The sequence below is a fragment of the Carica papaya genome, chromosome 1, assembly GCF_054855325.1.
Source record: "Carica papaya isolate Zhongbai chromosome 1, ASM5485532v1, whole genome shotgun sequence".
NCBI classification, from domain to species: Eukaryota; Viridiplantae; Streptophyta; class Magnoliopsida; order Brassicales; family Caricaceae; genus Carica; species Carica papaya.
In genome coordinates, this window is record NC_142309.1 from 1792401 (window position 1) to 1816073 (window position 23673).

At 32.4% G+C, this 23673-nt stretch overlaps 4 protein-coding genes across 4 annotated transcripts; 1 reads left to right on the forward strand and 3 right to left on the reverse strand.

Annotated features, from left to right (window-relative positions):
* Positions 1-3639: 3639 nt before the first annotated feature.
* Positions 3640-7701, reverse strand: LOC110809748 (protein RGF1 INDUCIBLE TRANSCRIPTION FACTOR 1-like). The gene is made up of 4 exons (XM_022035655.1): positions 7651-7701; positions 6197-6472; positions 4105-4251; positions 3640-3780 (listed from the first exon to the last, which is right to left on the reverse strand). The coding sequence occupies exons 1-4, from the start codon at positions 7699-7701 to the stop codon at positions 3640-3642; spliced, it is 615 nt and encodes a 204-aa protein (XP_021891347.1).
* Positions 7702-10073: 2372 nt separating this feature from the next.
* LOC110809786 (mitotic-spindle organizing protein 1A-like) lies at positions 10074-10824 on the forward strand. The gene is made up of 2 exons (XM_022035711.2): positions 10074-10213; positions 10356-10824. Exon 2 carries the CDS (start codon positions 10407-10409, stop codon positions 10611-10613), a length of 207 nt encoding a protein of 68 aa, XP_021891403.1. The 5' UTR covers positions 10074-10213; positions 10356-10406; the 3' UTR covers positions 10614-10824.
* Positions 10825-12440: 1616 nt separating this feature from the next.
* Positions 12441-14045, reverse strand: LOC110809785 (U-box domain-containing protein 21-like). The gene has a single exon (XM_022035710.2). The coding sequence runs from the start codon at positions 13922-13924 to the stop codon at positions 12560-12562; it is 1365 nt and encodes a 454-aa protein (XP_021891402.2). The 5' UTR covers positions 13925-14045; the 3' UTR covers positions 12441-12559.
* A 2061-nt stretch (positions 14046-16106) lies between these two features.
* Positions 16107-20056, reverse strand: TMK1 (transmembrane kinase 1). Its single transcript, XM_088213210.1, has 2 exons — positions 17247-20056; positions 16107-16874 (listed from the first exon to the last, which is right to left on the reverse strand). Exons 1-2 carry the CDS (start codon positions 19564-19566, stop codon positions 16342-16344), a joined length of 2853 nt encoding a protein of 950 aa, XP_088069336.1. The 5' UTR covers positions 19567-20056; the 3' UTR covers positions 16107-16341.
* Positions 20057-23673: the final 3617 nt, after the last annotated feature.

A 23673-nucleotide genomic window follows, 5' to 3' on the forward strand; every position in this document is an offset into this window, starting at 1 on the left:
TAATTGATTCGTACGAGTATTTGCGTGGAGACGAAGGCAATAAAATGGAGAATCAACGCGTGTAGAAAAATAATTTTTACCGAGACAGTGACTGGCAAAAAGAGAAACTACTTTGAATTTGGTTCTCTCACCAGTCTATAAAAAAACATTTTTTCTTTGTCGTCAATTGTATATTAATAAAATTATAACTAAGAAAACCATAAATTTTTTAACTTTTTTTTAGTATAAATCCGTAATTTATTAATATAAATATAAATTTAAATATCACTTATAATAAATTTTAAATTAAAAAAAATTAATTAATTATTTAATTAAACAGTGATTAATACCATTAATTTTTAATTAGAATACACACAAAACGCTTACTTGGTAGCACATTTTTTTTTTCTATCAAGTGTAATCCACAATCTGTTTGTCCCCTCGGTGGTTTTTCTTGATTGTGGAGTTTTCTTCTCTGAATTGATTAATTATAAGGTAAAAACAAAAATTATAATGGCCCATAAGAATATATATATATATATATATATAAATATATTAAAATAAATTAATATATGTGCTTCTCGTGAAAAAATAATGTTTTATATAAAATTATTAAGAATTCACAAAAAATTATAAAACTTAAATTAAAATAAAAAATTAAATCATTTGAAAAAATCTCATCAGCTTAATACCCCTGGAACCTACAGTGAAAGAAAACGACGATTGCACGCATTTGAGCGGAAACAACAATAAGATATAACTTCACTCATATATATTTTAGTCCCTAGTTTTTTTTTATAAATTACATATATATATATATTTCTATATACATATTTTTTAAATGTAAAAAAATTAAGTCAGATTTTTATTCTATTACAGTTATCTTCAATTAAGCTAATCTAATACCTTAAAATATTCTATTTATACAAAAATATAATAGATTTATTAAGATTTAATCTAATTTGATTATTATAGTTATATTAATATATTAATTAACTAAGTTTACGATTGCACTCATTAAAATATTATATATCAATCGTTAACTTATAATACACTCACACAATAAAATTATAATACCCCAAAATAAGATTTTAATGTAATTTAAAATTAATAAATATAATTTTTTAATTTTTCTAATTTAATTTAGAGTAAAAATGAAGTATAAATTGAAATGAGATGAAATTGAAAACAATTTTGAAGAAAATAAGTGAAAATTTGGGTTCTTAGAGTATTTTTGAAAGAAAAATTAGAAACCAGAGATCAAACTGTAATTTAAAAAAGTTTGGTCACGTCAGATGTCCGGTCAACAGGCCCGATGAATCAAGATGCGTTGCGTGGCAGCGAACGCTGACGCGGTGCCACGCGGGCAATCTGCGTGCCCGCGATCGAATGACCCAGATCCGTTCCCGCGCGCACGGACGGCCCAGATGCGTTCCCTCCCCAAATGTGATCGGACAGTCCAAATTAGATCGCGATGGATGACCCATATTGGATCGCGATGAACGGTCCAGATTCATTCTCTATTTAATCGCAATCGGACGGTCTATATCAAACGCGATGAATATCCCAGATCAAGAGCGGACATATATAAATAACCTCCATCCACACCAAACCCTAACCCTAACCGTAAGACCCATTCGCCGGAGAAGAAGACCCAGCCGCCGGGAAGGAGACTGCTGCCACACCGGAGCTCTTTCCAACCACCAAAAAAGGTAAAAAAAATTTCTTTTGCTCGGAATTCAATTCTAAACACACATGGATAAATCGGAGCAAAATGACCGGTCAATTAGTCGAAAAATGCAGGCAAAGCCTGGTAGGCACTGCCACGAAAAATTTTACAAAACGTCTCCGATGAGTCCCTTTCCGATTCCCGTTCTGTATAATTTTTCTACCGTTGTGATCATCATGTCCTTCTCTATAGGTTGACTGGAGCAAAATACCAAACCGCAATATGAACCAGAGGAGCCGCAACACTGGAGCGCCCTGCCGACGGTAACTTTCAGTTTTTTAGATTTTTTCGACCAACCGAGATCCCTTAACGTATTTTATCGCAGGAATTGATGCAAAGTGATTGGTGTAACACTGTTTGATACTTTAAGTTATTGTGTAAGTAATATAAACTTTGAACTCTTATTAAGTTTCCGCACTTAATTTATAACTTATTTCTTTTAATATTTTCGGAGTCTCTACAAAAATATTTTATTTCTTTAATAATTTTTGAACTCGTAATTTAAAAGAAAAATTCTAAATATTTTGGTACAATTTTAATTTATGTAGATATTATTGATTATATATATATATATAAACTATATATATGCAAGGTTCATATTAAGTAAGATCAATTCTTGACACAATTTTTTTTTTTATATCAAAAGTGAGAAAGTTTTTATTAAAGAGATCCCTTAACACAAAAATAAAATTATATAAAACAGTTATCATGGACCCTAATGTTTTATTTGGATGAATTTTATAGTATATAATTAATGTACAATAGTATATGATAATGACATATGATAGTAATAACAAAGTTATATCATATTTAAGAAGATTGTATATTAATGTATGATAATAATAATTATTTTGTTTGTATTGATAGAATGATATGATTATATATTTAATCAAATTATTAATTTATCTATGTTTTATTATATGTAATATTAAATGAAAAAAAAGGACTCGTTTAATTTATAATTCAGTCATTTAACTTGTAAAATTATTTAAATTATAATTTTTAATAATTTTTTAAAAAAATATCAAAAAAATAAATTTACTATAAAAAATAAAATTTTAATTTTTTTATAATTAATATAAAAAATTAATTTAAAATTAAAATTTTTTATTTATAATTATAAATTTAAAATTATTTATTACATAATATTTATTATTATCATTTCTAAAACATAAGTAAATTACTTCTGTATCTTTTTTGTTGGGACAACCTAATACATAAGAGTCAAAACCTAATTTCTAACATGAACAAAAACTCATATAACCAGCTGAGCAAAAAGCACATTACTTCATTCAATCTCAAAAATCAGTTTTACCTAATATACTATATCATATTAATTCAGTTCTGAAGCTGATGTATGCACAGAATAATTTTTCAGTTCTCCAATTTCATGCATATAACAGCATTAAACATACATATATATAATATCTATATATATGCATGTAGACACAGACTAAAAAGAGTTCACATATTAACTGCCATGGTGACAGTTTAGTTCAGATAGTTTAATAAGTCTCCCAACTTTCTTAACTTATAAACTGCTAACATTTCCCAGAGAAATATACCCTATACATATATATATAACTATAGTTAGGGTTCAAGCTGGTCACAATATACTTTCAGGACTTTGGACTCTTTCTGAAGGAGGCTTTTCACTTGACAATCATCATGTAGGTCGGATAAAGAGAAGACATGCATAACCTGTAATCACAAAACATGCATTTACGAGACTAAGAAAAAATTATTAAATACCGAAGAGCTAGTACTTACGAGTTTGAAAATTTCATAAATGTAATAGATTCGTTTTTAAATTTTTCGTGAATAATTTTTCGATAGAGATTTGAATTGAATTAATTGTATTTACATTGTTATTCAACTCATTTATGTTATGAAAGTAACCTGAAGAGAGAAATTGGCTTATACCTTAGTCTTCAGAAAAATGGAGCCCTTTGAGGAATCCCTTTCCTTGGTTGCTTTCTGGTTTTGGGTGCTGAATCAGTTCTCTTTTTCACTTTGTTAGGAGAAAGAAATGGAGGAGCTGAAGAACTTGATTTCAAGTCAAATACTTTCACCTGTTTTATAAGTTTAATTTTAACATCATCAGAAATATCATCATTGATATATATTTATATATACATATATATATTCGTATGTACATATTTACGTGAATTTATATATATTGCAAAGATACTAACGTTCGCAGACAAGACAAATAAAAGGTTTTTCCACTATAATGAAAAGAAATGAGTACAGTCACCAATTAATCTGTAAATCTTAGTATATCCAAGATACTAGGGTTTTTTCAAACCAAATCAAACCGATTTAATATGACATAAACTAGTTTAGTCAAATCATTCAAATCAAAATTTTAAAGTCTCATCAACATATATGTTTACCTTGCACGAAATAGAGCAGTATAGATGAAGGCTGGGCATGGCTAGTCTTCTGCCGCAGCCCCTGCAAGCTACATCAAATCTTGCAGCAGTAGAAACATGGGGAAGGGGTTTTATAGCCAACACCATCTTCTTGTTGCACTTATATTGCTGCACCAACCCAGATAGAAACATGGAAAACAAATAAATAAATAAATATATATATATATACATACACGCACCATACCCAAGCAGCCCCTACTAAGAGTGTTTTTATATCCATCAATATATAGTTACGTTACATTCATGTATGTGCGTCTGTGTTTGTGTGTGTACATAGAGATATATCAGTTCTAGAAAAATTAATATATAACATAAATCAAAATGATTATTTACCTTCTGCTATACCCTACATATACATCATTGAATTGATGCAATCCAAGACACCAGGGACATGGAAATTATGAATGAATCGAAACATGATCATAGATTAGATTATTTCTTTTCTTTGATATTGATATGCATGTTATACATAAGCTTTCCCAATTGATGAAATAATTTCTGTAAGATATATATACGCTATTAAGAAATTCATTTTAAGAGTACTTATACATTTAAACTTAGTTCTAACTCTTAATACAACCAGATTTGCAATATGTTCTCTTCAAAAAGGAAAAGTTCATTAAAGAGAAAATCAAGATACAAGCCATAAATAAAATGTAGTAAGAGCTTATGGTGGAGAAATTTTTTGATTATGTTACTAGAAACATTCAAATAATTATATTAAGAAAAAATCATACTCATTATTCAAACGTAAATCACTGTCTCTAAAAGAATTAAAACTCAATTCACAACAGTTGTATATTTAATTTTTACACAGAGTTTATCAATCAATTATCGAGTCTCATAATCCTCATCATTGAAATTAGCATGTCATGTTCAATACAATATACATTTCAAATAAAACTCATTATAAATCAAATTAAGTGCCCATATAGTCCAAGAAAATACCAAGTTGGTATATATTGTGATATTGTTCATATGTAAGTACTACTAGTCTAATAATTTGATATATATTATTGATGTCGGCCATTATTAAAGTTAAATAGAGTTCACCAATCACTTATAAAAGTCTTATAATTTTTATCATTCATGCAAGTGATGTATATCACTATCAAAGTTGCACACGTTTCAAAGAAAACTTTTTGCAAATAAAATCAATGCCCATAAAGCCCAAGTACGCATCAACATAAAGTTATTAAGTTAGCATATATTATGTTTTCATTTATAATATTTTATATTTAATTAATATTACGAGTCTCATAACTTTTCAAATCTAGAAAGTTCATATATAACTATTAATTATAAGTCATTTAAGTCCTTATATAAATAATAACAGTCACACATAATTTCAATATAGACACAAAATATTATGCATGCATAGTCACAAGAAAAATGAGTGCAATTATAAGGTGAAAGGGTTTTGGTGCCTCCATGCATGTTTATAGAAGTATAATTTTTTTTTATATTTTAGCCACTAATAGATATATTAGTTATTTTGTTATTTAAATGAAGATACTACAAATATGCAATATATTTAAAGTAATATGCTTTCGCATCGACAATAGTGTACGAAAAAGCTTATTATTGTAACCTATGTTTCTAGGTGCAACACAAATAAAAGAGAAATTGTGTTTAAAAGTAATTTCATCATTATTCTTGTAATATCATTCTTGTATATTAAGTTTACATAAAACTTCAATAATTCAAAAAATAATTTTGTGAGAATCATAAGCAACTGTTATAAAAATATAGTGGTATTCCCATAACTACATATCAAATAATTGAATTATATGGTGCTGAAAATTCTAAGGGAGTAATATTTTATTCGCAAAAGTTTCAATGAATAAAAACTCTTTGGAGATCTCTAATTAAGATAAGGAGTAAATCGATGATTGAGCTAAATGGTTTTGTCTTGGCAATGGAATTATTGGATGTCGGAGTTTAATTTTCTAAAGAAAAGTCACTCATGTTTGCATATTGATTTATCAAATAAAATATGAAATATTTACTTAAGAAAATGACTAAGTAAATAATTAAGAAAATTTATATGTACCTGAATCTTGGAGCAATCCATGTAGTTTTCAATGGTAGGAATTGAGACAACTTCTTTATAGACATGCCTGTAGATTTGTATAATCTTGTGGCTACGATGAGCAGGTGAAGACAAACAGTATTGACAAATATCTACGCAACAGTTGATGCAAAAAGCATTCTTCTCAATCTGGAAAAATGCATGAATGGGACAAACATCAAAGAATGTTGTCTGCATAAAAGGTTCAAGCCATTCTGGTTTTTGGTTACTCTCTTCCAGCATGATGACTTCTTTCACCTACAAAATCTTATAATGTTTAGTATCAAGTTACATTGTAGAAATAGGATCAATACATACATATATATACAATTCATGATTTTTATATGTGTTCGTGAAAGAAATGTTAATGCAAATATTTCAATTTCGTGATCATAATCTAAATCATCGACATTATTTCATAGAGAAAATTCAATAACGAAATAAATAAAGCGAAGTAAAACAACGATAATAAAACTTATCACTTAATTTTTTATTTCAGTAACAACACACAACGAATCTGAAAAAAAAAATAGATTTTTATTTTATTTTCCTAATCTAGTTAAAATAAGTATTGATCGTAAACTTGAATTGTTTGTAACAATAACGTAATATTATAAATGTCGAGTACTTGAAAAATAGAACTAATACATCGTGTTTTAAAGATTCTACACGACGTATAACTTTATTTATTAGGTATAACTAAATGTCATATTTAGTTATAATAATTAGCATACGAATTATAGCGTTGACTTTATATGTTTATTTACGGTTAATTTCTATATATTACATATATTTACGGTATATACAAATAACATATATTATAAACGATTAAATATTATTAAAATATTACGGATAATTAATTTTTTAATTACAGTTTTTTTAGAATGATGGATCTCAATCAATGAAGTTATATTTTCCTTAAAACAATAGAATCTTGTAACTTTATAGATCCATTCATGCATAATATATATATATATATATATATATATTCTCCTTATATTCATGATCTCTTTCATGATTGAATTATTTTCCAATGATTATTTCATGTCCTCACATAATTAGGATGCAAATATTCATCTGTTTATTAATGCATCAACAGTGTAATCATACACATCAATGCCTCAATTTTGATATTACATTTTGTGGGCATAGATGATGATGCGTGTGTTTGCTCGGAAGTTTTCTAAAACTTATAAGAACACGTATCGATTTACTTGAATTTGAACGAACAAGTGATTAAGAATCCTGAGTCCAAAACTTTTGAAAATCATCAACGCTCTCAATTTTCTACTAAATTCATCTGAATATCTAGGTCTTTTACATAACAGCAGTAAGATATATCAAATTTAATCGCCCATGCAAAAACTAAAAACCCTAAATTCAAAAAGAAAGCACAAAAAAAAAATAAGAAAAACCAGAAGAAGAGAGAATCTCACCGAATTGTCCTCAAAAGAAGAAGAAGAAGAAGAAGAAGACAAATTTTCCATATCTGCGGAAACCGTAATATCGAACGAGAGGAACTCATCATGGATCACGTAAAAAAGAAAAAAAAAAACTACAATAGTAAGCAATTACCCACTACGTAGCTATAGTTTTTTTCACATGGGAAAATTCACTACTGTAACGAAACGGAAGAAACTATACAGAAATCACGAATAGAAAACTACTGTTATATACAGACTTAACTGGAAAAAGGTTGAGAAGAAAAGTTCAGTCAGTAATCTGCAATGGATGACGAAGGTGATGGTGACTGGAGTCAAATACGAAACTTAAATTTTCCAGTTGACTAATGGATGGAAGGGGGTCGATAGAAACGAGGATGGAGAGGTTGAAAATATGAGGTGGAAAATGATGTGTTGAATTTTTATTGGTTGATATATATATATATATATATTTACACACACATAAAATATATATATATTTTTTAATTAATGATTCACCAACCCCCAAGTTATTATTTATATATATATATTTTTTCCTCTATATTATTTTTAAAAAATCAGTTTTTTTTTTATATGTAAGAAAATATTATGTTCTAAATATGGTGACCCACATTTATTAAGATTTTCTAATTATAAATAGTTAATAATATCCAAATTTTTAACATAAAATAATATTACTATTCAATGTATCCAAGATATATATATATATATATATATATATATCCTGTGGGTGCCATTGGGTTTAATTTAACTCCTATTTTTAGTGTTCAAACGAGATATAATACTTATAGATTGAATTATTTGGTACATAATAATAGTTGGTACATAAAAAATAAAAATAAAAATTAAGACAAAGTAAAATGAAAATTAAATAAGACCAAAATTGAGACTTAATGGTATTTAGGGTACTTTAGATTTTAATTGGTAAATAATTTTTATTTTTTAAACTTGTAAGTATTTATAAACATAAATTTGTGTGATTATTTAATATATTATAAACAAAATTAGTTTTTTTTGTTAATAATGAAAATAGATTTCATTTCTCTCCCAACTTATATTTTATTTGTGTTATCATATTTTAATTTTTAAAAAAAAAATTATCACACTAAATGAATGTGAAAATTGGAATTTAAATTTTTTTTTTAATTACAAAACAAAGTCTTTAATTATCATATAAACAAAAAGTATAGATTATAAGTAAAATTGAAACTTCTTGCTCCTTAATTAATAAAAAAAATTAAAATTTATTATTTACTTTTAGAATAATTACTCTTCAAAAAATTTAAAATAAAGTATTAATTTATAATTTTTTTTACTACAATTTTTTTAGATAAAAGTAAAAAATTATATTAAAAAAAGACACCAAATAGATGTTACTGTTATACAATAGACCTAAAAAAGTGCAATCATTTATCATTGATAGCGACAAAATCTAATTCTATAAGCATAAATGTTCGGTTGTCATTTTTTTTCTAAATAATCCAAAAGATAATTAAATGAATGATTTTATGATTAGCTTTTCTCTTGCACAAGTATTCTTATGCAAAAAAGTTCGCTCTTAATAGAACCGGTCGTAATCTATGATAAATTCGTAATACTTAAAACCAGAGACCATACGGATTGAAAGATGGGGGAATAAAAGAGTAGGTGCGTGCATGTTTCCACATCATTTTTACCATCCTGGTACTACTCTCGTTCAAGCACGTTTAACTACAGAATTCTGATGAAATCCGGTGTATTAGTGCTGGTATGATCGCACCATTTTATTACAGTTTAGTACCATATATTTTTTATTTATTTTAAAAAAATAATTTGAATTGACTAATTAAATTAATAAATTGATAATACTATTAGATATATTTTTTTTATAGTTTATTAATTTATTATTTTAATTAATTAGTTAAAATCAGTTATTTGAACTATTTTTTTTAAATATCTAAACATGACATAATTATTTTAATTTTTTTATTAAGAAGTTGAAAAAAAAAAATTGGGGGTATGAAATAAATAAAAAATCCATTTAAATTAAATTATATATTTTATTTTGGACTGCATTTAAATAATAATTAAAATTGGACTTCATTTGTAATTAAAATATTAACATATAGTGGTTCAAGCCCAATTATTGTATGGATAGTTTATTATTCCATTCAAGTCTATAATCAACCCATCCAAACAGGGTCCAAGCCTGTTGAGAACTGAAGCCCAAAATTCAAGTCTCGATCATGAGAAGAGAAGCAGAAACGACACCGTTTGGTAGGCGAAAGGGACTGAAGCAGAGAGCGGGCAAGCGAGAGAGAGAACTGCGGCACGAAGGGGAAATCACTGGTTTTAGGTCTTGCTAGACGATCCAGAGAAGAGGAGTTTTTGGGGATTTTAGGGTTTCTTTTCTACTTCGTATTAGAAGACTGACGGGGATTTGGCGAGAAACCTGTTTGAAATTGGGGAAATCAAGGGGAAAATCAGGGTTTGCTTATTTGGTTTCAAAGGATTTTTTGTCTGACTTTTCAGATTTTTCAGGAAAAGGAAGCCGATTACCAGAAAACCTTCAAAAGGAGTAAGTTTGGAACGTGAAAATCATGGAAAAGAAAGTCATTTCACTGTTCGATTTTGCTTCTGCTTCTTTTGTTTTGCTTTAATCCCTTGAAATCTTTTAGCCGAATTTTTTTTCTCATGCATATTTTGCTTTGATATTGCAGGTTTAGGCGCCAATTTCAAATCAAAACCTCAACTCCCGTTCCTTAACTGGTATGGACCCAGAGGCTGCACGGACTGCTCGAGAATCCCTAGATTTGGCATTTCACATGTCGAACATCCTTGACACGGGGCTTGATCGCCACACCCTTTCAGTTCTGATTGCTCTCTGTGACCTGGGTCTGAACCCAGAGGCATTGGCTGCTCTTGTCAAGGAGCTTCGGAGAGAGCCATCTTCCTCGGTGTCATCATCTGTTCCCTAAATTGCTTCATGGTATCTTCTTCTAACCCAGAAAATTACAGACAGAAAGCTTCTGCTTTGTCCCTTATCAGTTGTCTTCGTGATATGTATGGTGTTTTTACCACTCTAATCTTTATGTCTCAGCAGCATCACAGTACTCAATATGTTTATGAACTGATATTCTTGTGAATGATCATGATCTATGGAAGTAATATTCTTTTTTCTGGGTCTAATTCTTTTTGACGGGCTAGTTTAATTGAGTTCCCTTTTCAGCATTTTTTATCTGACTGGGATATTTTTTGTGTTGACTGTTGCATAAATTCACATGTTATTAACAATTCAGTATTATAGTTCTTCTGGGAGATTATTTCAATGGTTAGCAAATTATGGAGAGAAAATGGGAAAATGTGAATCTCTACTGTGGGTGACCTTTCAGTACTTATCTGCAGGTGTTAAATTCATCATGGTTATGTTTCAATCTTATTAGACCTTTCACTTTTTTTCACAACCTTAATGAGAGGGGTCTTGGATTTAATTTATGATTAATTACTTGATCAAATGTATATGCTTGAGGATCTTAGAGAGGCGATAATCGTGTGACGCTTGCATTTGATTCAATTCTCATTCAATTTCTAGTTCTAGTTTTTATATCGGACTTATTACTCTATAATTAGAATAGAGTGTATTGTGTTTGAGTTGCCACTCCCATTTTGAATTCATGATGCTAAGAATTCAATTCTTAACGTTTAATGTGGGATTTGAATTTCCACCATCAAACAATTCAAAGTGTAAAGAGAGGGGAATGGAAAGATGGGGGGTAGTAACTTTTTTCTTTTTGAAAAATAAGAAAGCTTTTATCAGTTGTAATCCTTACATCATCACAGAAAATACACTGATTCCCGTAAGACAGAACACTTCTCTACCAATACATTTTACATCCTACAGTTTTGTTAAACTGTTTAGCCATGTTCATCTTCATCACAAGAGTGCTTGATAAGTGAGTTATTACGCACTATTTCAAGGGTTTCTTGTTTATAGACAAACCTCGTAGCTGTCTTTGCTTCTCTGCCTCTTTTATCACTAAGAGTTCATTTAGGGGTCTTAGATGGTGATCTGAATTATTTTTCTTAGGATGAAACTTATCCCCATCATTTCACTGGCCGACCTTAATCTCTATTATTTTAAGGTTATATTTAGTATTTAAAATTTTTCTCAATTTGATATCCTTTTCCTGCCCCCCCACCCTCGAAACTTCCATCTAAAATGTGACCCCTGGCCTCCACAAGTCATAATATGAGAGCTATGGTGCTCGCCGCTTCAGAATAGAGATACAGCATATGGAAACTGGCATCAATCAGTGGTGAATGGTAGAAACCACATCCCATAATAAGAGCAATATTCTTGACACTGCACCCATAATATTCATACACCTTAAACCATAAGAAGAAACAATCATCATAAATCAGGTGATAAGATGCAGATGAAAAACATATTGAAGAAAAATAGCAAGCTGTAGCAGGACCCATGAAATTGCAGCAGCTATGCTTCAAGCCATAGATGATTATTATTGAGGAAATGCGGCAATCCGTAGACAATTGGAGCGAAGATCTACGCAGTCATGCAATACAACTGGAATCTGCAGCAATCTGCAGATTGCTTGGAGCATATTGCAAAGAAAGGAAACCATGTAATCTGAACTTCTGAACATATTATGTTGAATTAGAATGTAATTCAGTAGCCGAGTGAATTATCATCTATAAGTCTTTAAAATGGTGTGGTCTAATTTTTTCAACATTAAAGCCCGGTGTTTGAAGACATCTGAGTCATCAATGAAATATTGAATAGGGACTGAAGAAACTAACCAAATTCTATAAAGAATTAATGGAATTTGTCCATTTGAAATGATTTGAGATCAAGAATGTTTTGTACATAATCTATCTATTCCTATTTCTTTTTCTCCTATTCTATTCAAAATGGTTTTTTCAGGTGCTTGAAATTCATTGATGAATTAAAGCAGCCTACTTTCTCTTTATAAACATTCAACAACTTCAGCAATTCACTGACTTTCTCCTTTGTCTTCTCACCACATCCAACCTGCAAAAGAACCAGCAGCTTCTGAAAAGCACCCACTTGAAGTGCTTCAACAATCAGCTCACCTCCTTCAACATCATCATTTTTTACATTACCAAACAACTTCCATAGAATCGAAACTATGAACTGAGTTGCCAAATCTGATACACGGATCACCTTCTTGACCAGAAGAGGTACCATTAAAGCATTCTTGTAAGCCTCCTCTCTCCCTTGTTTGGTATCGAACACGCGATCAAGAACACCTAAAGCCTTCTCGCATACACCCTTTTCTGCATCCACAATGGTTTCCACCATTGAAGAAACCAAACCCACTTCCAGAAACTTCAAAATCATCTTGTTGGTGATTTCAGACATGGGGCAGATCATGTAGTAAATGGCCATTAGTGAAGCTTTGGTGGCAGCGGGACAAATAGGCTCCCTGATTAACTTAACAAGAGTTTTAAAAATACTGTTATCTTCGTCGTCAATCTTAAGCAGGGTCTTCACATGGGTTCGATCTAGACAAAGAATCTCCTTGAGTACAATAGCTGCGTTTTGTCTCGCCAAAAGATCTCCACTTTCCAAGAATACTACAATGCATTTTAAAGAAGCAACTGACCCAAGCTTTTCCCGGCGGTTTTCTCCGCTGGGGAAAATCCACGTCAACATTGACAATATCTCCTCTAACAACTTTTTCACCATTGAAGAACCTGCAACAGTGGCAAAGGTCTCAAAAGAAGCTGCCAAGACAAATCCAGCTCCATTCTCCACCATACATCGCTTATTCCTCTCGCTTTCTTTCGCCCACTTCTTCATCTTCTCTACCAATTCCCGGCACTTGACTTCATCCCGGCGCTGCGTGGCGCTCTCGATTCTTGAACAGATCTTTGAAATCTCGTACGGGGTGACCGGAATACGTGGAGTCGGGATCCGTTCGATGCCGTGAGACCGATTCTCGACGCACCAGTCCTGAATCATTCTTCGTATTGCATGGTTGGGAATCTGATCGAAACTACTTAGCACCTGGTTGGTAACCGGACATGTCTGGTTTCCATTCTCGATCCACTTCTCGATGCTCTGTCTGTCGTAGGTGATCCCGGTGGACAAGGTGACCGGATCTCTCATCAAATCAAGAGAAATCGGACACCGGAAATGAGACGGGATTGTTAACTCCATCTCCGACGAGTTATCGCAGGCCGGAGGAGCTATTTGGTTCTTTCTCAAACCAGAACGAGGTCGTTGCCTTCTCCATGACAAAATCATTGTAATGACGATGATGATGATACTACAAGTACTCTATATATTATTTAAGCTTATCTGTATAACAGAGAAGTATATATGATTGTAATATATATATGGGTGTGTGAGGTTATATAAGAAAGAGCGTGTCCGCCATGTTTAACACAGAAATTTAGCAGATATGACGCGGAGTCAAAGAGAGGTAGATGAAGATGTTGAATGAAATTAGGTCAAAGAGTGCAGTTACGTTGTAGTATTGGAACGTTGACCGTTGAATATTTGAAAATTGAAAAACCAGTATGAATGTGAATAATAAATAAGTGAAGGTTAAGATTAAAATGTTTGACCTGTTGACTTGGTCTGGATCAAATTAGTCCAATGTACCAACCCGGTTAATTAGAATATTTTTGGGTAATTATCAGTAATTTGAATTAGAAAACCATAATGACTCAGACAGGCCAATTAATAATGTAATTATTATGTACATATATATTTATATATATATATATATGCATATATCGTATAATCAAGAGACAACAGTAAAATATACGTTTATTATATTTATATATGCATCGAGCCAGCAGTGATGCCCTAGTTCATACTGTAATTCACATGTACGTATATAATAATAAATTTTATATGATAATTTCGTTTTCTGCTCACAGCTGAAATAAATCAGACTACATATACGTACACACACACACACACACACACACACACACGTATATGTATTGCTTGTATCGTGGATACTTGGGTACTCATGATCTGGTCAGGAGTGGACTTATATATATATATATATAACGAGCCTTCAGTAATGTTTGATAATTAATCTCATTGGGCTCTGCCAATCTTTTCCCATCCATATAAACCTCATTATTTTATATAATTATATGTATACGTGTACATAGATATGGTATCATATTTTTTTAGTAGTTTGATAAAAACCATTTAGTAAATTTTACTATTCTACAAAGATTTCTCTTAAGAAAAATTGTAGTTGTTTACATTTTGATCGTAGCTTCTCTTATAAACTACCATGATTTATTCATTCGTAAACTTAAATATCATTTAATTTAAATCTTAATTTATAAAAAATTATACGGGTCTTAATAAATTTATTATATTTTTTATCAAAATATATATAAGTCTTTACATTTGATAGTAATTTTTCTTATAAACTATCATGATTTATTTATAAACTTAAATATTATTAACTTTAAATATTAATTTATAAAAAATTATACGGGTCTTGTTATATTTATATATATTTTTTATCGAAATAAATATTTTGACCGAAATATATATGGATCTTTACATTTGATTAGGAGAATTTCTTATAAATTATCATGATTTATTCATAAATTTAGATTTATATTTTTTTACCAAAATACATATGGGTATTTTACATGTAATAGAAATTTCTTTTACAAACTATCATGATTTATTCGTAAACTTAGATATAATTTAAATTGAATTCTGATTTATAAAGAATTTTATATAAATTTTAACGAACTTATTATTATTATTTTTTTATTAAAATAAATATTTTGTAGTGATTAAATATTTAAAATAACCATAATAATAAAACTCAGAGTAGTTATATATGATGCTTTCACCATGAGGCATACAAAGTATAAGATAAGATATGACATCATGGTGAAGCTGCTTTTGCTTTCTCTTTTCTTTTGTTTTTTGTTTTTTTAACCTTTTTAAGCCACTCATGTTCAATTATTAGTAGGGCCTTTTACAACTCAGTTTAGTTTGCAAAATAACCAGTCTGCCATACAGTTTGATGAATATGCTTTTTTTTTTTTTTTTTTTTTTTCTGTTCTTTGTTTTTAAACAATATATACATACACTTGATCTGTAAAATCTTTTCTTTATGTTTGGTTTGATGGAAAATGGAAGTAAAGGGAAAATTCATGTCTGTAAAGTACATATGCATATTTAATATATATGTATTTTGTGTCTAACTTAGTTTCACTTGGTTTTATCATTGGGCATAAATTTTTGGTTCAATCATGAAGGAAAATGGTGAAGGAAATTGATGATCATCATCATGACATGATTGAAAAAAAAAAAAGAAAACATGATCATGACCAGCTTCACATCCTCTGGTCAGTTCTTATCCACTCCAGCTTCCCAACTAGTAACTAATCCAGAAACAAACAAACAACACAAGACAGCACTGCAATAAAACCTAGAGTAATGAAGAATTATACATATTATATATATATATATATATCACTACAAGAAAATTTTAAAGAGAAAATCTTAAAACAATATAAAAAAAAGTCCATACTTGATGTTCATGAGAAGTAACATAGCATGGAAGAGAAATGTGAGAGGTCAACACTGTTTACATGAGAACAAACAAGAAAAAAATCAAGTAGAATGAACATACAAAATCACCCACAACAATAATTTACAGAATGATACTCTCACCGGCCATCTGCAGATGTGAATGACTCTGCAAATCCATACGGGCGAGTAGGAATGCTCGTTTGAGTATTGTCTAAGCTCGGAAGGAGTGACGAAGAAGAAGAAGACTCCATATTACTTCTACCCTCGTAAGCCTGCCATTTCTTGAGTGCTTGAGGCAATGACATTTCGAGATCAATTCCATATATGTCTTCGGAGTTCTGGTCACTTGGTTTCCAGAGCTCTACTAAAGATGATAGAACATTGACCGCGTGACCCATGTCAGGCCTTTGATATGGCTCTCTTGCACAGCAATGGCCTGCCAATTCGGCCACAGTACTGATACTCGTGAATGTTTCCTCGATAAGATCAAGCGTAGGATCAATGGCCTTGCGGAAACCGTCCTTGTTGATGTACATTCTTCGGAACCACGTTACAAGGTGCATGCTCTCCTCTGGCTGGCTTTCATCAAGTGCTTTTCTGCCCGATATCAGTTCCATCAATATCACCCCAAAGCTAAATACATCGACTTTAGTTGTTACTCGACCAGTAACTGTCATCATGTGATTAATAGTAAGCATTTGAGAGAAGATATGTGATTGTATGGACTCTATATGTATTCAAGAAATAATGTTCACTTTCTTGAATACAAATCCAGTCATGGGTTGATCCTAGAAAGGCTTTGAACCCAAGCTTAATCAAATGCAAGATAAAGCAACACATAATTATAATAGATCAGGAAAAATTATGCTGATGAATGTAGTTAATAATAATGTCAGATCAGGTAAATGGGTCTCCCAATGTCTGTCCGGGTTCAGCTATTTTCTGGAAACTACCAAATGCTGATTACCTCATGAGAAAGTTTCTCAATATTGCATTTTAAACTTTAACTAAAAGCAACAAAAGAAGGAAAATGAAAGGCTACCTGCATATTCGGGTGCCAAGTATCCAAATGTTCCAGCAATTCTTGTTTCAATTGACCCTTTACCCTCTGGAGCAAGACGAACAAGACCAAAATCTGATACCTTAGCCCTCATATCATCCCCAAGAAGAATGTTTGAAGGTTTCAAGTCCCGATGTATGAAGCTCTGGTGTGCCAAGCTATGAAGATATTCAACGCCTCTCGCCACATCCAAGGCTATAATCAGCCTCTGTCTCCATTCAAGAGGCTTCAATTCTTCTTCTGGCCAATTGAAGAGATGCCTACTGAGAGTACCTTGTGGCATATACTCATAGACAAGAAGCTTCTCATTCCCATCCAAGCAATACCCTAGAAGTGAAACAAGATTCCGATGCCTAACTTTGGTCAGAACAGCAATTTCAGATTTGAATTCTGCTAATCCTTTCCCACTTATTACCCCGGATTCCATTCTTTTCACTGCAATCTTCGTACCATCGTGTAACTCCCCTCTGTAAACCACCCCAAAACCTCCTTGTCCCAATATATTCTCTCGGCTGAAATTGTTCGTTACGTTCCTCAAGACCTGGATTGAGATCACCATGTTCCCTGCTTCAACCATTTGGAAATCACCAGGCTCACTACTAGGAAGAGTATGCGTTTCACTGACTGCACCAACAGTAACACTTGAGCTAGCAACTGTGATCTTCATGCTTTCATTATCGGAGCCAGAGTGACGAGGATGAATCACCATTGCACTCGGGCTTTGCACTCTACTAAACCGCTTTTGCCTCTTTTTGTACAGACAAAAAGCCAAGAAACCAATCAAGACAATCACCAATACACACCCAGTGACAGAAATCACGATTATTCCAACCAAAGCAGAAGATTTCTTACCAGCATTTCCTGAACTATCTTTGTTCCCGGAACCTGGAGTGGTTGAAGGACTTCCTGATGGTGATGAAGAACTTCTATCCTTCCCTATATCCGGATTACCATTAGTATTTAATATCACATTACTCTTGAAAACAGGGATTTTCCCATAAATCTGATTGTTTGACACATCAAGTTCTTTAAGTGCAGGAAGAGTAGTCAGCTCATTCGGAATTGACCCGGTAAGATTGTTATCAGCAAGAACAAGCCTCTGCAAAGATTTGAGCAATGCAAAGTCAGGAGAGATTGTCCCATTAAGGCCCATCTTCTCAAAGTTAACAACAGAAACATTCCCATCATTATTACATCTAATCCCAATCCAATCTTGGCAAGGATCATTCCCTTTCCAGTTATCAGCTAGCTTTTGTGGATACTCCATTAACTTCACAATTGAAAGAAGTGTATTCACCCTGGAATCACAGTCTCCAGGACTAGGAAGGCAAAACCGATTCGAATCCTTAACCATATCCACAGAAACTGAGCTCTTAAACTGAGGCATTGGCCCTTGAAGTAAATTATTAGTCAAATTCACCATCTCCAATGATTCAAGATTCACCAAAGAGGCGGGAACAGGCCCAGTAAAACGATTATCTCTTAAACTCAAAGTTTGCAGCTCCTTCAACCCCGAAAAATCCGGTAAGGGACCCGAGAACCCATTTGAATGCAACCAGGCCTCTTTTAACATTGTCATATTCTGTATGATATCAAGTTTTCCACTGAGTTTTCCATTACCCATCTGCCCATTAACCCAAAAAGACTGAATCTGTGACCCAGAAAAACTAGCAGGCAATTCGCCTGTAAGACTGTTGAAGGCCAAATGCAAAAGGGTTAGACCCGGAAACTCATCCGGGCCGAGAAAATCCGGAATTTTCCCGGAAATGTTAGCGGAATTTGCTGAGAAATTCTGCAGAGCAGATGCATTTTTCAAACTTTCGGGTATTTCCCAGGCAGAGAATGGATTATTATCAATCTCCACCGATTGGAGAGAAGATAAGCCGGCGAAGAAATCTTCCGGAATTGAAGTAAACTGATTGTTACTCAGCATAATTACTTGCAGTGAACTTAACCCGTTTAAGCTCGGGAGTGGACCCGAAATGTTGTTCCATTGAAGCTCTAAACGCTCAAGCTCAGAGAGGTTTTGGAGATTTACAGGAAGTGTACCTTGCAGGTTTTGGTGGCCGATTTGGATCCGCGTTACCCGTTTGTCCTCCGAGCAGACGACGTGCTTCCATTTGCAAGGATCCGGGTCGGACCACCCGAGAGATTCGGGTACGTTAAGACTTTCTTTGAGAGCCACCATAACCGCCGTATCATCGGCTGCAATTGTCTGAGAATTTACGCAGAGAAAGAAAGAAGACAACCCCAAAAAAACAGCCAGGAAAAGCTTGCAGTCAAAATGAGTCTTCGCCTTCATTTTTAGAGAGAGAAACACCAGATTGGTGGATCCTTTTTCTGGGTTCTGAAACTGCAAAGAGCTTCAACTTTAACGTCAAGAACTTAGCTCCATACTTCATGCATCCAAAAGAAAAACTAAAAGCTGAAACTGAAAAAAAGAAAAAAAAAAAAAAAGCAAGAAAGAAGTTGTGACAGAGAGAGATATATATATATATATATATATATGGAGTTTGAAGCTGAAAAGTGGACACTACAGCTTTTCGTTAGTATTCTTTTGAGGTGGGTAGATGGGTATGGCGTGCATTGAATGTAAAACAGAAGCTGGCGAGATCTTGAAGATGAAGAAAGAAGGAAGAAGATGGAGATGGCTATGGAGGGGGAAGAGAGAGCACATGGAAGTGGGGCCCACAGGAAACTTGGGGAGAATCAAAAGGCTGTCATGAATGTTTGAAAGGCCATAAAATTGGTGGATTTCTTTTTCTTCTTCCTCCATCTCTCCATCCTTCCTCCATTCTCTGTAAAATGTAAATACTGTAAAATATATTTTTATTTCTAAAAAAATATATATATAAAAAATAAAAACTTTTCTTTACAATAATTTAACTGCAGAAAATTTCTTCTTCTTTACTGTTTTAATTACAAATTATAAATCTATATAAATAAAATTATAATATTATATTAATACATATATTATCTTATTTAAAGTAATCTGGATAATAATTAATAGCATTTTGTAAATGATTAGTTAACGGACACGCAAGATACTGAAGTGTTCTACTTTATTAACTAAAAGAGGCTGGCGGTCCACGTGGCACAATCTCTGTGGCCAGCACATGGGTTTGTTAAGAGACTGTCAACAGCTTGTGCAGTCAGCATTTAATTTTTAAAATTTAAAATTTATTATAATTTAATTTTTAATTTTTTTATTTATTTTATACATTTAATTTCTTTTTATTTTCAAAAAAAAATTATAAACTAAATTTTATATACTAATTTAATAATTTAAATATTTAACAAATTTTATTCAATTTGTATTTTCCCTTTCTATTTCTTGTCATTTTCAAGAATTGTTTCTATTTTTGCACTTGTCATTCTCAAGTCTTCTCTAATACTTGTCTATCCGCTCAAAATTTAATTTTGAACACCCTTATGGCCAAATCGGAGCAAAAGAACAGCGGATGAGCCGGAAACTGCGGGTAAAGTCCGACGCCGCCTAAAATCACCTCCGATGAGCCTCTTCCCGTTTTTTGTTTCGTACAATTTTTTCACCATTGTGTTCACTATTCTGTTTTCTACAGGTTGACAGAAGAAAAATGCTCAGCCGTGAAGGTAAGCCGGCGGAGCTGCCGCATTAAAAAATTTTACTGCCGGTAAGTTTTTATTTTTCAATTTTTTTTTTCAGTCAGCTGAGGCCCTTCTAATATGTTTTCTCATAGTGATGGATATAAAACCAGCCGAAACCGACCAAAACTGACCGAAAATGGCTAGTCCGAGGCAAACCACCGTCGCAGGCGGTGGTGTCGTCACCGAAGCACGGTGGTGTCGTCACCGAAGCACGGTGGTGTCGTAGTGCCGGAATTCTAAAATTGGTCAAAAAATATTTTTAATACTGATTTTGAGTTTTTCAATGTATTTTTAAATACATGAAGCGTGTTTTTATCTCTATAAAATAAATCAAGAAATCGAGAGACCGTCAATAGACGCAGCTGAATGTTCGGTATTTCGAACACTAATTCGGGTAAGAATCTTTCACCTTCTTTTCTGTTATGGAATTGAAGTTTAATTATTAATAATACGGTATTTTGCATAATTTAAAAAACTTCGAGAATTAATTACAGGTTACTGATGGAACCAGAACCAGTTATTTATTATTGTTGTCATGTTTAACTGATTATTTGATTTTACAGCTTTAAATGCATAATATATTAGAATTGGTAAAATGATTTAGTTGTATTTTCTTTATGCATGTATTGTTTGTCTTGCATTGATTTATGGTTAAATTGTGAAATTGAAAACTAAATGTAAACTGAAAATTGATTGATTAAGTGAACGAATAAATGGTAGTTTTACTGGATATTTTGGGAGATGATTGACGAATCAGGTACATAGAAAACCCTACCGTGAACGTCGCCTCATATCAGATGGGGTATCGAGAATTGATATTTTGGGCACTCATACCAGACGGGCTATGGGGACAGCCCGTTTCTCCTTCATACCAAAACAGGATATTGAGGAATGGTATTTTTAGTGTTCATACTGGCGGGGTATGGGGACGGCCGGTTAGTTGACAATGTTGGATGTTGATTCACGTGTAGTGGGACATCCTTATGGACCTCCATAGATATCAGTAGGCAAATAAAAAAGGAAAATTTGTTATTTTCTCTTACTTGAATATGAGATTATGATTTTGTTAAGTTATTATCTCTATAAGTCAGTTTTAGAGATATCGCAATGGTAAGCATGTAATAAATAGTTTTACTTATGATAAATGAATTTACTTAAATTAAGAGCTTCATTTGTTATTTTTATGATTTTTACCAACCTTCAATTTTTGTATCGGTGAGTAGTGTGATATTCTTATTAGGATAGTGTAGCTCACCTATTCATTCAGTATTTCATATCAAGAAAATCAAGATCTAGATCCCGATCAACAAATGGGTTGTGAATAGTTTATCACCTGGACTCCTTCAAAAGCTAGTGAAGATCATCCTAGGATGCTCAGTTATTTACTTTTTGTTTATTTCTTTAATTTTCATTTGTTCTTTTAGAAGGGACATTCTCATAGCCCTATTGAGTATTTTAAATTATTGTATAAGGAATATAAACCCTAACTCTATTATTCCGCTTCCACATTCAATTCATGTCTTTATTTTTTTTCAAGTTCCTCGCCGTTATAGTTGGTATTAGAGTTGTGTTCCTCGAAACCATTCCTTATAAAAAGACTTAAAAATACCAAATATGAACTATTATCCAACCATTTCTTGTGAAAAATGAGTACAAAGACACGAGTAGATGAGGTGCCTTACTGAACAGGGTAGCCCAAGATGGGTCGCTTCGAGAGTATGTCAATCTGCTCATCGAGATTTTAGAGAAACTTATCTCTACCCAGTAGGCTAGAGAGTGGAGGAGGGAACTATCTGACCCTCCACCACTTCCACAATATGAGCCACCCCTACAACGAAAGGATCTTACGCCATCTCAATGCAACCCTGTTCCTCCGTCGTATCATCTGACACTATTATAATACAATTTGGAGTCCCCACCGTATCATTCGGCATCGTTACAGGGCCACTTGGTCTCTCCCTAGCAACATCTGGCCCCTCTTCCACGAGACTCGGTTTCACCCATGATGGACCTGATAGAGATTGACATAGGGGACCCTGTTGTATTTCTAAAAATGAACTGATTAGTGATATATCACGCCACCTTGGATTGTTTCTACGAAAAAAATTGCATTTAAGTCTCATAACGAAGAGTCATTTACAAGCTAATAAAGGCTTTAAATATTATTTCCTCGTAGCAATTTCCTTATTACATAGCATTTTAACTCGATTTTTTTCTCTGACTAGGCAAATCTAAGAAAAAATTTACATTCTAGAGATCCCGGTAATCCGAGACTTCCCGAATGTGTTCTCGGATAAACTACCCAAATTACTAGTGGACAGAGAAATTGAATTCATTATAGATCTTCAGCCAGACACCCAGCCTATTTCGATTGCCACTTACCGCATGAGTCGTATTGAGATGGAAGAGCTAAGAAAATAGATAAAAAAAAATTACAGGACAGTGGGTTCATTCGAAACAGTGTTTTTCTTTGGAGCGCTGGAGTCATATTTACAAAGAAATGGGAAGAAACGTTAAGATCATGTATTGACTGCAGGGGATTTAACAAGATCGTGATCTAGAACAAGTACCCCATCAGGTAAAGATCAAGACAGAAGACAATCCCAAAATAGCCTTTCAAACCAGGTATGGATACTATGAGTTCCTGGTCATATCATTTGGACTAACCAATGTACTGGTCATCTTCATGGATTTGATGAACAGAGTTTTCAGACAATTCCTGAATCATTTCATCTTCGTATTTATCGATGATATCCTGGTTTATTCAAAAAATAGAGAGGAA

What these genes read in the sequence shown, in the direction of transcription:
- LOC110809748 (XM_022035655.1), bottom strand. Translation starts at nt 7,701, where the DNA reads ATGGAAAATTTGTCTTCTTCTTCTTCTTCTTCTTCTTTTGAGGACAAT. An exon ending in CTTCTTTTGAGGACAATTCG is followed by an intron (nt 6,473 to 7,650) that starts GTGAGATTCTCT and finishes AAGATTTTGTAG; the next exon opens with GTGAAAGAAGTCATCATGCT. An exon ending in ACTGCTCTATTTCGTGCAAG is followed by an intron (nt 3,781 to 4,104) that starts GTAAACATATAT and finishes CTTATAAAACAG; the next exon opens with GTGAAAGTATTTGACTTGAA.
- LOC110809786 (XM_022035711.2), top strand. Translation starts at nt 10,407, where the DNA reads ATGGACCCAGAGGCTGCACGGACTGCTCGAGAATCCCTAGATTTGGCA.
- LOC110809785 (XM_022035710.2), bottom strand. Translation starts at nt 13,924, where the DNA reads ATGATTTTGTCATGGAGAAGGCAACGACCTCGTTCTGGTTTGAGAAAG.
- TMK1 (XM_088213210.1), bottom strand. Translation starts at nt 19,566, where the DNA reads ATGAAGGCGAAGACTCATTTTGACTGCAAGCTTTTCCTGGCTGTTTTT. An exon ending in CTTGGCACCCGAATATGCAG is followed by an intron (nt 16,875 to 17,246) that starts GTAGCCTTTCAT and finishes ACATGATGACAG; the next exon opens with TTACTGGTCGAGTAACAACT.